We start from the raw sequence: 15,000 nt of genomic DNA, 5'->3' as shown, positions 1-15,000 counted from the left end.
GCGCCAAATGTTTACTTTTATTTTTTTTTTTAGATGGTGTGTGTTCTCTCTCTCTCACGCGCATGCGCGGTGACTCCCGTGTAACACGCTACGGGAAATTCCACTTAGGGTTTATTTGGAGCATCTGAGAGGCAGAGATAATTGTTTTATTTTCTTGTAATAGTGAAAGAAAGCACTGGAGTTGATTTGAATTTAACGGTTTCACTCTCTGTTATTTGCCGTTTTCTGTTCAAACGGTCTTAACGGTCTAAGCCACTGGCTGTGCAGAGTTCACAGCAATGCTTTTTAAATCAATATTTCATTTACAGCAAGCTACGACAAGGGTAGTCATTCTGATTTAATTGACGAGTCGTCTCGTTTCTTGTCCGTTGCACTATCAGTTGCTACTCAGTTTCAGCTTATCTATAATAAAATTGAATAGTATTGATTTTGAACTGAGGGAAGTAGGGAAACCGTAATGAATAATATATTTAAATTTCCTCGTTTGTACTCTACCACCACATGCCGTGCTAGAAGTCCACTGACTTCGGCTTAATCCTCCTGTCTGGCTGCTTGGGCCTTGGGGGACTTTTGTAACCCTCCCCTCCCTGCCTAAAACCCTCCCTCATTTCCCCCTCTCCCTCCTGAATGCACCCTTGGCCCCCTGCTCCTCTTGTGGACTCCGATGCTGTGTTCCTTCTTTGACTCCTTCCCCCAACCTCGCCCCGTAAAGGAAACTATCGTAGGGAATTTCCCTAAGTCAGTTAGACCGATGTTCAATAGCAGTTAACTATCATGACTATTGTTCTCGCTTCCCTTCGTTATTTTACTATTAATAATTTATTCCAACCCCAGCCCCTCCCTATTACCCCTGTTACCTATGTAGAAGATGGAGAAGGAACACGAATTTATTGTTACTCATCGTGTGCGATGACTCACTGTCTGTTCCCGCCCCCTAGTTTCTCCTCCCGCCTTCCTCCCTACCCCGACCCTTACAACAGCCGTCCACGGTGAGCCCATAAACCTTTTCCAGTCTAGGAAGGGGAGGGCGCCCATATATCCCCTCAAACATTTGGCCCCCCTTACATCCTCCCTTCACCCCTCCCCAATTCATTCCCCTTTTCCTTAGCTTATTTCCCTTTCTCACTTTTTAACGTTTTATCCCTATCAAGGAAAACCTACAGGTTTCCTTTCCTTCGTTATGCTTCCGGTTTCTGACCCTCCATCGAGTGGTATAACTTTGTTCATGAGCATGAAAGCATGTGCATAGCTGTGTCTGAGCCTGTGTGTGTGTGTGTGTGTGCGTGTGTCTTCATGTTTGGGGAGCAAGGAGGGAGTGATATCATATAGCCATGGAACCAGACCGCAGTACATAGCAGACATGGAGTGTAGCCTGGTCGCCGATCGTCGCGCTTCTTCTTCTTCAATGGACGCGCAGAATTTCGAACCCACGGCGCGACCTTTCCGCTCATCTTGATGATATTATGTCGAAGGGAAGTAGAAGAAGGTGTGAAGTTTACTTTACCTTCTCTAGACGTCGTTGAGGTGATCTTTGACTTATTTTTGTAGTGCCTTACTTAGTGCGAAAGTGATTCTGAAGTTTGAAAAGTCGAGTGCAAATCTGTTTGTCGTGAACTGTTAAGTGTTTAAAGAAAAATATATTGAAACTGAGAATTAACGATTAAAAGCGCATTGTGCATAGGACCCTGAGTACTATAGACGTTGCTTATTGACATTCATGACTAGAAAAACCACGTCTCCTTTATGTATACGTGTGAACTTCCATCTTATGATAGGCCTAATAATTTAGTGAATTTATATTTCTACAATTTATGCTTAATTAGTGATATAAACGCATATAAACAAGCGTATATTTTCCCATAAGAAATAAATACCATGAATTCTGATTTTTGACGACTAAATTTATCATGAAAGTGTATTTAACAATTTTTTTATAACCGTCATAAAGTCAGCTGAAATATCCTCGTGTGTCGAGTGTTATATCTTGCTGAAGACATTTTAAAAATCTGTTTTACCCTGTCATAAATCTGATAGCGTCAGTCACTTGAAGGTTATGGCTATAGATTAAGAGATAAGAGAATTTTATTTTATATATACATACACATATACATACATACATACGTACATGCATTCATACATACATTCATACACACATATATGTATATATATTATTTATATATAAATATAACTATATATATTATATGCACATACATACATATATGCATACAAACTTATATACATACATACATAAGTACATGCATTCATACATACATTCATACACACTCGCAATATAAATTACAAAAGTTCCTTATATACTTTTCATGGATGGGTTATTTATGACCTTTGTAAGTGAACTCATACATACGAGAGTGTTTGACGTGTCATTATGTATTTAAGTATGCGTGTATGAAAGCTGTGTGTGTAATGTCTGTTCAGGTTTGTCAGTTTTGATCAGAACTCCCTTACTTATATTCGCTAAATTGCTTGTATAGATAAATATGAAGTGAAAAAATTTGAAATTAACAAACAAGTAAATACGTACTGAAATACACATCATTTAAGAATTAAAATAAAATTAACGAAAACTGCATGCAAATGTGCTTGAATGTACACGCGCGTGAATGTTTCTGAATGTAAAATGCATGTGCTTGGCTGTCAGTTGCGTGATGGCTGCATGCGTAACGATGTAGTGGTTTTCATGTGAATGCACCATTAAGAAGTCTACGCAGTAATGTCTCGATCTGGAAGTTAAATCAATGTTTTTTTTTTTTTAATGGCGCCAGAGTCGGATCGATTCCTGGTCGTATGTCAGGATTCGTCTGACAATTAAGTGGCCACTTTGTTTCTCCTTGTTATTCGGTGTTATATGGATTCTAAAGTTGATGATGGGTTTGTCGTTTTAAAAAACAAGGAAATACGTGATATCCAAGACTTTTTTTTTTTAAACACTCACAAACACAAACACACACACACACTCCTAGAAGTGTCAACGAGAGATTACCCATTACTCTTGATCGTTTCCGTTTTCTTTCACAGCGTGCAGGAAGCTGCCGCTTTCTTGAAATTTAAATAGTTTAGGATAACTCTTGACCTTTCCGTTTTCTTTCACAAAGTGCAGGAAGCTGCCGCTTTCTTGAAATTCAAAGAGTTCAGGATGACTATAAAGGAAACTATAAAGAGATCCTGCATAATTTTTACGTAAACTCGCTATAAGACGGGCGTACGTGTAAACAGAATAAAAAAAAAAACTAATGTATTTATGTAAAATTTGTAGTTTTTTTTTTTTTTATTCTTGCGTGACTGAGGATTTTCATTTCTAAAGAAATTAAAAATATATATATATATATATATATATATATATATATATATATATATATACATATATATATATATATATATATATATATATATCTGTCGCTATAGTAGCAAAGCTATAGATATCGTATTATTAGTGATTCGTTAATTTTTTAACATTTCAGTATCATAAATATAAAAATATTAACGTTATTTCAATACATTTTTATCATTTCTGTAGCTTTAAAAAAACACAAAGACCTGAATCTCGTTACGGTAGCAAAGCTACAGAGGTATCGTATTATCAATGATTCTTTCATCTTTTAACATTTCAATATCGTAAATATAAAAATATTAACATTATTAACATTTTTATTATTTATATAGCTTTAAAAAAACAAAAAAAAAACCTGAGATGAAAAATTATTCAAGGGAACAAACCATATTCAAGGAAAGTATCGCTCTTTCGCCAGAAGAGTGACTTAACGCAAAAACTGCTATTTTTCAGAAGCAATTTAAAGTTTAAAACTCTCTCAAGTCTCTATGGTGCAATAGTGACATGGCATGCCTTCAAGCGCTTAGTAACAACACAAATAAGACGTTTTTGCCACAATGCGGAACAAAGACCGGGCTATCTGCTGGTATCATTTCTGGTGATAGAAATTCATTTCTCGCTATGATGTGGTTCGGATTCCACAATAAGCTGTAGGTCCCGTTGCTAAGTAACCAATTGATTCTTAGCCGCGTAAAATAAGTCTAATCCTTCCGGCCAGCCCTAGGAGAGCTGTTAATCAGCTCAGTGGTCTGGTAAAACTAAGATATACTTAACTTTAACTCAAACAACACATTTTTTTTGAGTTGTGTCATTCTTCTGGCAAACGAACGATATAATTCATTCAAATATATTTCTCTCTCACCCCCTGAAATATAAGAATACATTCAGTGAAATTAATTTCTTTCACACGCTGAGGAAGGTCATGCTACTATATGCAGACTCAAACCAATTTGTTATGAGATGACAAATAACACTCACATTAAAATGTTCATCACAGATATCTACGCAAATATATTCTGCTTTAGAGAAGCATATAGAATTAGTATATATATCGTAATGACAACTGTAGAAATATATTCGACTTTAGAGGAGTGTATATACACCTAGTATATATACATACATATACATATATATATATATATATATATATATATATATATATATATATATATATATATATATATATATATATATATATATATATATATCATATAGATAACTGCAAAAATTTATTCTGCTTCAGAAAAGCGTATAGACTCAGTATATATATCATACAGATAATTGCAGAAATATATTTAGCTGTAGAGAAATATAAATACTCAATATATTCCGTACGCCCAAACAGCATTACCCCGGCGTGACTAAGCGTACTACCATCTGGCTACGGAGCGAACGCAGGAATTCCTAATTTAGGGAGTGGCACCTACCTTTGTCCACCTTTGACGGAGAGAGAGAGAGAGAGAGAGGTAGGGAAAGGGGAGGGTAGGGAGGCAGAGGGGGGCGGTGGGTGTATAGGCCTTCCCCAGGCGATAAAAGTACAGTAGGCCTACGTGCGGTCCGTAACAGTCTTCTCACGTTAGCTAAAGTGCTTGGCTCTAATTGCTAGGGTGACTGAGGACACAGGAGAGTGCTGAGTAGGAGAGGTGTGTTTTATATATATATATTATATATATATATATATATATATATATATATATATATATATATATATATATATATATATATATATATATATATATAATATATATATAAATATATATATATGTATGTATGTATATACATATTATATATATACATATATATAATATATATACATTTATGAAACATGTATATGTATATATGTATGTGTGTGCGCACGTATTAGTTGACATCTTACACATACGCACACAGAAACATAAAATAAGCTATAAGCCAACGCAAAGAGACCATGGCTTGGAATGGGATAGCACAGAATAGTAGTATAAAGGAAAGTAAGGGGAGAATAAACCGTTGCGATAAAGCAAAGGAAATCTGACAGACTCAAAGAACAGCTCACACCCTCTCGCTCTTGAAGAATGGCGGTGGTTTTGTGAGATTCCCTGGATGACAGAATGAGGCTGAGAATTTTTATAGCTTGGCAGCAACGAAGGCTCTTAAAGAAACAATGAGAAGAGGTGGCCTTGCTGGTGCTTCAAGGCAGCTTGAGATGAGAAGAGACAATCCCCACCCCCGTCCCCCCCTCTCCTCTCTCTCTCTCTCTCTCTCTCTCTCTCTCTCTCTCTCTCTCTCTCTCTCTCTCTCTCAGGCTGAAGGTTATTGGAACCTTGGGCGAGATAGTAAATGCCGGAAATAATAAAGGAAAATAGTAAGGATCAGATAACAGCTCCCAAAATGTTATCTACTGCAAATGACAAATTATTAATACCTAATTATCGTAATGGTCATTATTTACTGAAAATGACAATGATATTATTAGGACTTAATCATCTTAATGGTAAAAAGCTGGACATTTGAAGGCTATGTAAAATCTTGATGTGTCTTCCGAAGTCTTCGGAAAGCTACTATATATAAATATATATCATATATATATATATGTATATATATATATTCTGTGTATATATATACAAATATATATTTAATCCCTCTTCACATTATATGCATTCTGTTCAGTGAATCTTGCCAGGCAATTTCTCGTCTCTTTTGGCTCGAGCAGAAAAATACAAATTTAAATGGCGCCAACCTAATACCTTACACAACCTTTTCCAAGAAAAATGAGCATATTACAAAATGAACCCTTTGAGCTATTTTCAATATACACGAATATTCAAATCAAAGCAGAGAGAGAGAGAGAGAGAGAGAGAGAGAGAGAGAGAGAGAGAGAGAGAGAGAGACTTCCAGCTTAATCCAAAATTCAAATCTTCTTCTACGCCTTCTCTTTCTTCTCCTCCTCGCCCTCTTCTTCTTCTTTTTCTCTTCTTCTTCTTCTTCTTCTTCTTCTTCTTCTTCTTCTTCTTCTTCTTCTTCTTCTTCTTCTTCTTCTTCTTCTTCCATGGCGACAGCAAGGAAACGTGAAATCGACTTTGAGAATTTGCGAGATTGCTTCTCAGAAGAGCACTGCAATCGATGACGGATTTCGAGTCTTAAGAAAGAAATGTTCGTATGTCTTAACAGTAATGGGAGCAATAGATTGCCTAATCCAGGGAAAACAAAAGAAGGAGGGAAGTTCCTATGCTTAGCAGTAGATGGAAAGAAAGCCATATTGCCCAGTCCGTCTTATCCATAATGGAAGCAATAGATCGCCTAATCCAGGAAAACAAATGAAGGATTAAAGTTCCAAAGCTTGGCAGTGTTTAAAAAGAAAGCCGTTATATCCCAATCAGAGGATTGGTGATTATTTTAGTTTGTGGGAAATTGTGTCCTGACGGGTGTTACCTGGTTACCTGAGATAAGGAGGGACATTTACCGTAGCTGAAAGGAGCAGTGACCAAAATAGTACCTTCAGAAAGGAACTGTGGCTTTTTGGCATCTTTTAGCATCTTTCCGTCACAATGGTTTTTTTTTTCAAGAGTAATGTGGCCTTACGCCAGCACAAGCTCTTGATCCAAGAGCAGCCAGACTTTATTCGTGTTTCTGCATACTTTGATCAGAGAGAGAGATAGAGATATCCCTATAGCCGGCCCAAACAAAAGCTCTACCAATCAAGTCTAGCTTTGTGTTGGATTCTGAACCAAATGATTGTTAATATTCTTTTTTTTTACATCCCAAATTCGCCCTTTTGTATTGTTATAGTTATGATAGAGTAAAAAATAGAAAAAAATGAAATAGAACTTAGAGAATAATCTATCATTTAAGTTGACATACGCATGAATATGTGCATGAGAAACAACCATGACAGTCAATATAGATGTTACCTAAGGTCATATGTGTGTGTGTGTGTGTTTGTGAGAGAGAGAGAGAAAAAGAGAGGCATGCATGTGTATATTTGTGTATGTGTGTGTGAGAGAGAGAGAGAGTGTATATGTGTGTGTGTGTGTGTATGAGAGAGAGAGTGAGAGGCAGACAGTGAAACGTGTGTGTGTGTGTGAAAGAGTGTGAGTTTGAGCTTAAGCTGTCAAGTTCTTCCAGTGTGCGAGAGAGAGAGAGAGAGAGAGAGAGAGAGAGAGAGAGAGAGAGAGAGAGAGAGAGAGAGGCAGCGAAACAGACAGAAAAAAAAGAAACTTTTCAGTTTTTGAATGTGAAACAGTTTGGACTTTCTTTTAGGCTAACGTACTTCGGAACGAACAACATAACCATTACATTACAATATCGCGTGCTGGTGTTTTGATTTACATAAACCTCCCCGTGAAACTTTCCTTTGTTTTTCTCCAGTGATATATTTTCACGTTTATATTCTTCCCCCGCGACTTCCTTGTGTTTGTTGGATCACAGAAATGATCAAATGGAAATAAACAATCGAAGGTGATAGTGAATGATTCCACGATGTAAGGTATACTGCAATAACGCTCTGTCGAGGGCAGAGAGGTCATATGAGTGGCTTAGTTATGGACAGTTTCTGGAAATCTGCCTGGAAGAGCTGCTGGAAGAGATAATATAATGGACATGATCAAAATAGCACTGTGATAATACACCGTTTAACGCAAAAGTCAAGCGCCGTAACTTCCGGTTGAAGATCGGACCTGGAATACTGAACCTGGAAAGAAGAATCGTCTGGAAGAGCTGCTGGAAGAGATAATATAATGGAAAAGATCAAAATAGCGCTGTGATAGGTACCTCTTAACGCAGCAGCCAAACGCCATAACTCCCGGTTGAAGATCCGACCTGGAATACTGAACCTGGAAAGAAGAATCGTCTGGAAGAGCTGCTGGAAGAGATAATATAATGGAAAAGATCAAAATAGCGCTGTGATAGGTACCTCTTAATGGCAGCCAAGCCATAACTCGGTTGAAGATCCGACCTGGAATACTGAACCTGGAAAGAGGAATCGTCTGGAAGAGCTGCTGGAAAAGATAATATAATGGACAAGATCAAAATAGCACTGTGATAGGTACCTCTTAGCGCATCGGCCAAACGCCATAACTCCCGGTTGAAGATCCGACCTGGAATACTGAACCTGGAAGAGAAGAAGAAGAGGATGCAGAGAATCCAGCCAACGCCTGGAAGCTCAGCAGACACGCTGGTGCGTCTCAGAGGGGACAGTCGAGACAGCGGGGCATGGGACTGCTTCCTATTGGATCCTCCTCAGCCAATCAGGAGGCGCCGGACGAGCAGCACCTCGGGAGTGGACTACGCCCCAGCCAACAGGTTTTCTACTATTTCAGAGCCGCCAGCTCGCTTAATGGGAGTGCCCCTCGCTGGAAGCGGGCACGCGACCTGCAGGAATGCCCTCCATATTTCCAGGACCGTCGGAGACAGGCTGGGCGCGCCTGATACCCTCATTTCGGTGTGCAGGAAGCCCCTGGAGACAAAAAGACAGGTGACCAAAGTGGGGTTTTGCAAGAGGCTGGCGATGTGCTGTAAGGAGTCGTGTCTCAAGTAAGTCATGCAAGGCGATATTCTTTACCACTGTACTGTAGGTCTCTTGTTCAGGCATAATAATATTACTGTAATTTTTCAGAAGATGAACCCTTATTCATATGGAGCAAACTGACAGAGGCATATTATTATTATTGTTCACAAGATGAACCCTATTCATATGGAACAAGCCCGCCACAGAGGCCGTTGACTTGAATTTCAAGATTCCAAAGAATATGGTGTTCATTTGAAAGAAGTAAGAGAAATATAATAGGAAGTAGGAAATATAACGAGTACAGCAACTGCTCCTCTGGGTAACGAGAGAGATAGAACCATACGGATGGAAGAAGCTACATTTAATAAGAGAACGATATTGTATATTAAAATAGCCTTAATTCTTGTAGACATTCCGTCTCTAGGTAATATCTGTACGTCAGCTCTCGCAGTTTGCTACAGCCCTCAAAGAACTGAAAAGCACTGGCGAGTGGGAAAGACTTCGAATTGTACATGAGGCTGGAATTATGGGAAAGCTAGGGTCCTAGTTTATTATCCTAACCTAACCTAATATACCCTGGGCGTCACTTGTCTTCACTTTACTCTAGAAATCCCGTGGCGCAAATTCCTGAGATGTATGCTAGTATTGCACCAGCCCCGGTTTTTTTGCCATGCCCCAAGGTTAGGTTAGGTTGGGTTGGGTTAGGGTAGGTTGGTTTTGATGCATAATGGGTGATTTGGGTGTGGGAAACATAATGAGATTATTTTCAAGAAAATTCTATTGTTAGTTTTTAAGATGTGGCGTCCCGCTTTATTCGGGGAAAGGTCTTGGTACTCGGTTACATCTCGGGGAAATGCTCCCGGGGCTAAAGGATAAAGGGTAAAGGTATTCTCTAGCTCACCATCGCAACCTAAGTTAACGTATCTTTGGACAATGTTGTTCATTGTTATTGTTCAAACAGAAACCATGAATTACATTAATTTCAGAAGTACAGGTTAGAGAAGAAATTCATTTACGTGTGAGACTTCAGATTTTTGCTTGAATTTTTTTTCTTTTACGTTATCAAACTGGTATTTTCTTTAAAATAGCAAAATAGTGATATAAAAATTTATCTGTATTGCATAAAACAGTGGAAGGAATTTTTTGACTTCTACAAATACTTTCGTGTTAACATGGGAATGTTCTGTGAAAATTCCATATACATATATATATATATATATATATATATATATATATATATATATATATATATATATATATATTTATATATATATATATATATATTTATATATATAGATATGTATAATTATATATATATATATATGAATATATATATATATACATATATATATATATATATATATATATATATATATATATATATATATATATATATATATATATATATATATATATATATATATATGATTGTGTGTGTGTTTATGATTCCATTTATATTTGAATGAATAAATGCCAGACGCAGAAGGCGATATTCATTCGTCGTAAAGCTTCGTTTTGGTCAGTAAATCTTGCATCTGCAATGTGGATGGCACTGCGCTTCATTCTTCACAGCTTTTCACTGAGAGAGAGAGAGAGAGAGAGAGAGAGAGAGAGAGAGAGAGAGAGAGAGAGAGAGAGATTTAGGACACTCGAGGATCGGAGAATCGAGTCCCTTAATACGTAAGAGATTCTTTTGTAGGACGATCCTCGTTTTACATCGAATAAAACTAAATTGTAAGTGTTCCTCCGTTGTCCTCAATATAATTTAGAAGTGAAGGCTGAGCAGAATGTTTTGAGGAAGGAAAATGCAGCTATTATTCTGTTTTATTATATGATGATATTTTCAATGATTTTCTTGTTTACTTTTAATGTTTGTCGACACATGAAGACGTTTTGTCTTATTTATTGTTCTCTCACAAGGTAAAAATGATTTGACCTCTGTGTCTAAAATTATTTTTGGAAGTAATTTTAGATCCAAAATTAGAATTTTTTTAAAGAAATAAAATTCCTGTTTCCTGGAAGTTATTAATTCGCATTTTTATCTGTTAATGGTATTATTAATAATTTTCTTGTTGTTGACTTTTGAATGTTTGAAAATAGTTTTAGATGCAAAATTAGAATTTTTTTTAAAGAAATAAAAAAATTTCCCTTTTCCCGGCAATTATTAATTTGTAATTTTTTTTTTATCTCTTAGTGATATTATTAATAATTTTCTCGTTATTTACTTTTGAATGCTTGTTGATATATGGAGAAGTTTAGTTATATTGTTCTCTCAAAAGATAAAAGTGCTGATTATTTTTACAAATAATTTTAGTAAAAATACAAAGTTTAAATTTTTTTTAAAGAAATAAAACAAAGTTTCCTTTTTCCAGGATTTTAAGATTTTTCATAAAAATATGATTCGTATTTACGCCAACCTCTCTCTCTCTCTCTCTCTCTCTCTCTCTCTCTCTCTCTCTCTCTCTCTCTCTCTCTCTCTCTCTCTCTGAATAAATACGCTTCATCAATTAACCGTTTTCATTAGGCAGTTGAAATGTTTATAGCGTAACATTTTTGCTTCTATACGTTACATGCTTTTGCTTTTAACAGCTAGCCGCTTGTTTTTCTACGTGCAAGTATGTATATGTATATGTATATATATATATATATATATATATATATATATATATATATATATATATATAAATGTATGTGTGTGTATGTGCATGTGTGCATATATATTCATATAATATGCATATATATACATATATATATAATATTTCTCCATATTCTCTCTCTCTCTCTCTCTCTCTCTCTCTCTCTCTCTCTCTCTCTCATATATATATATATATATATATATATATATATATATATATATATATATATATATATATATATATATATGTGTGTGTGTGTGTGTGTCTGTGTGTGTATGTATGTTTATTTATATACATATATATATATATATATTATATATATATATATATATATATATATATATATATATATATATATATATATATATATATGAGAGAGAGAGAGAGAAATACCATGGTCAAAAACTGCACAGATGAACGAAGAAATATTCAGTTGCGTAGTCCCTTAAAGTGATACAAAATAAAAATTAAAAAAAGTACTAAGAACTGCATTACATCTCCAACAAAACTAAGGAAACTGGGTCAGTCTTCACATCTCGTGACAGTCCGGCGGAATTCTCACGGAATTCCTAGGAATTATCGGCAGTACATGGGTAATTCTTACCAATTTCTTGTCTGTCGTATTTCTTGGAATGTAATTTTGTGCGTTCCAGTTCGTGAGCCAACGAGACTTTGCGTGTGTGCGTGCGCGCATGCGCGGATGGAACCCCCTCCGTTGGCCGGTTAGCGGGGATGTTGACCCTCTGGATGCCTGGAAGAGATTTTGGAGATTTCTTTATTTTTCTGTTTTGAAACTATTTTAGTGTGATTTATTTGTTTTTATACCATAATGTATATATATATATATATACACAAATATATATGTATAAATTTATATATGTATATGTATATATATGTATATATAAATACACAAATATAAATATATATATATATATATATATATATATAATACACAAACATTTATGTATATATAAACATATGTGTATCTGTATATTATATTTATGTATAGTATATAAATATAAATATGTATATACAATATATTTGTATATATAAATATATATACAATATATATACTCATGTATATGTATATATATGAATTTTTATATTTATATATACATATAAATTATTTATTTATATTTACATTATATAAATTTTATAAAATGTACATATATACAGTATCTATATTTCTAACATACACACACACACACACACACACACACACTACAAACCTTTCCATGAACTCCCAGTAATAATACTTAAGCGTCATTCTCCCTCCCACCTGTCATCGTGTTCCACGTGGCTTCTCGTCTCCGAGGGAGATTAACTTTCGTCTGGATATCAATTCGAGTGCTCTCGACCGGACACTGCTCGGAGTTTTGGTGATTTGAGGATTGTGGGAAGTCACAGGTACACACACCTGTAGATACACCTGTCTCGGACACACCTGTGTACACGTAACTGTAGAGTACACCTGTACGCATGGTCTTAAAGAATGACGGTTCCCCGGTGTTTTTAGTTTTCTGTAAAAGAAAACTATTGTGCCGGCTTTGTCTGTCCGTCCGTACTTTTTCTGTCCGCCCTCAGATCTTAAAGGCTACTGAGGCTAGAGGGCTGCAGGTTGGTATGTTGATCGTCCACCCTCCAGTCATCAAACACACCAAATTGCAGCCCTCTAGCCTCTCTAGTTTTTATTTTATTCAAGGTTAAAGTTAGCCATAATCATGCCTCTGGCAACGATATAGGATAGGCCACCAGCGGGCCGTGGTTAAAGTTTCATTGGCCGCGGCTCACACAGCACTATACCGAGACCACCGAAAGGTCTGTTTTCGGTGGCCTTGATTATACGATGTACAGAAAACTCGGTTGCGCCGAAGAAACTTCGGCGTATTTTTTACTTCCTGTGGTATGAAATGGATGGCTCTGAAAATTGAAAGATGTTGAGATTATTATTATTATTATTATTATTATTATTATTATTATTATTATTATTATTATTATTATTATTATTGTTGTTGTTAGTTAGAGTTTTATTATTTTTATTATTATTATTCCTAGTATTATTACTATCATTATTGTCACCGCGCATTGCGTCTAACAAATCATGTGTTTAAAATGTTAAATTTGTTAAACTGCCAAGAAAACAACCACTTCTTTTACCAAGCTTCCGTGCAACAACGGCACTCCGTAGGCATATCGAGAGAGGTCATTGTATAGAGAGAGAGAGAGAGGAAGGCAACATCGTCCCCATGTGAAATGCATCCTCATGAATTCGTCGTGGGAGAGAGAGAAAGAGAGAGAGAGAGAGATCCCGCCTCCCTCTGTTCCCCCTCCCCCTCCCCTACCCCCTCTCCCCTCTCCCTCCCCTCCCCCTCCACCTACCCAAGTGTTTCCCTTGCCCACCCTTTCACGGTGTCCTCACGGGCAGGGTCAAATGGCCACAGTCGGTAACCTTGGATAGCCGGGGACAGGCGAATGATAGGTCCAGCCGTGTGTGTGTGTGTGTTTGCTTGCTTGCTTGTTTCTGCTTGCATGCGTGCGTGCATGCGTATGGATATTGCCATCGGAAGGGGGAAAAACGAGTCAACCAACGAGATAAACCGACTCGTTGTCCGTTCGTTCTCTTGTTGCTGAAAGTGGAAATTGAAACGAGCGTATCTTATGCTCGTCTTGAAGACCCGGGAATCAGATCTCGTCGGCAGTTCTACAACCGAGTGAATAAAACGTATATTTTAGGATTGGCTGTCCTAAAATCGAGTGATTGAAACGTATTTTAGGATTGGCTATTCTAAAATCGAGTGATTGAAATGTATTATTGGACAAATTATCCATAACCGAGTGAATAAAACGTATTTTAGGCTTGGCTATCCCAAAATCGAGTGATTGAAACGTATTTTAGGATTGGCAATTCTAAAATCGAGTGATTGAAATGTATTATTGGATCAATTATCCATAACCCAGTGAATAAAACGTAATTTAGGCTTGGCTATCCTAAAACCGAGTGATTGAAACGTATTATAGGATCAGTTACCGTAAAACTGAGTGGATGAAACGTATTTTAAAACCTTCTATCCTAAAACCAAGTAAATAAAACGTATTTGAGAATCAGTTATCCTAAAACCCAGTGAATAAAACTTATTTCGAAATCAATTATCCCAAAACCGAGTGCATAAAACGCATACTAGGACCAACCACCCTAAAACCAAACTGAACAAAACGTTAAGTTCTCCACCCAGGACCTTGATCAAGTCCCATCGGAATTTTGAATCTTTAAATGCGTTTTAGAAGAAGCTTTATCCCGAGATAAAGCTTCTTCATGTCCCTGATTCCTCGGATGTTCCTGCATTGGCCCATTCACCTAGGAGGGGACGTCTTCTTCGGGATTCGGTGGGAGGCTTCCCTGGCCATGAAGATATTCAAGAAAGTTGGTCTTGAAAAGGGATAAGTTGAATGCCAGGTAAATACTTAGATTACAGTGGTTTTCAACCTCGGGGGCGTCAGTAATTTCCAGGGGAGGCGCGACCCCTAGGGAT

General features: G+C 36.7%; 1 protein-coding gene across 11 annotated transcripts in view; it reads left to right on the top strand.

Annotated features, from left to right (window-relative positions):
- Window positions 1-15,000, top strand: part of LOC136834911 (ATP-sensitive inward rectifier potassium channel 12-like) — a 359,204-nt gene that overhangs the window by 293,716 nt on the left and 50,488 nt on the right. The window contains exons 1-3 of one of the 11 annotated variants that reach the window (XM_067097741.1): window positions 1,347-1,524; window positions 7,757-8,236; window positions 8,373-8,860. The exons of 8 other annotated variants lie outside the window; for them this stretch is intronic. In XM_067097741.1, coding sequence (XP_066953842.1) covers window positions 8,460-8,860 — 401 coding nt within the window. In that variant the 5' untranslated portion in view covers window positions 1,347-1,524; window positions 7,757-8,236; window positions 8,373-8,459. Of the gene's footprint in view, window positions 1-1,010; window positions 1,212-1,346; window positions 1,525-7,696; window positions 8,861-15,000 lie in introns of those variants that run through there. 2 more of the 11 variants (XM_067097739.1, XM_067097740.1) reach the window with 2 other exon arrangements.

Source organism: Macrobrachium rosenbergii, chromosome 54 (genome assembly GCF_040412425.1).
Source record: "Macrobrachium rosenbergii isolate ZJJX-2024 chromosome 54, ASM4041242v1, whole genome shotgun sequence".
Taxonomy (NCBI): Eukaryota; Metazoa; Arthropoda; class Malacostraca; order Decapoda; family Palaemonidae; genus Macrobrachium; species Macrobrachium rosenbergii.
Note: the sequence above shows the minus strand (reverse complement) of the source record. Positions and strands in the feature narration are given on the sequence as shown.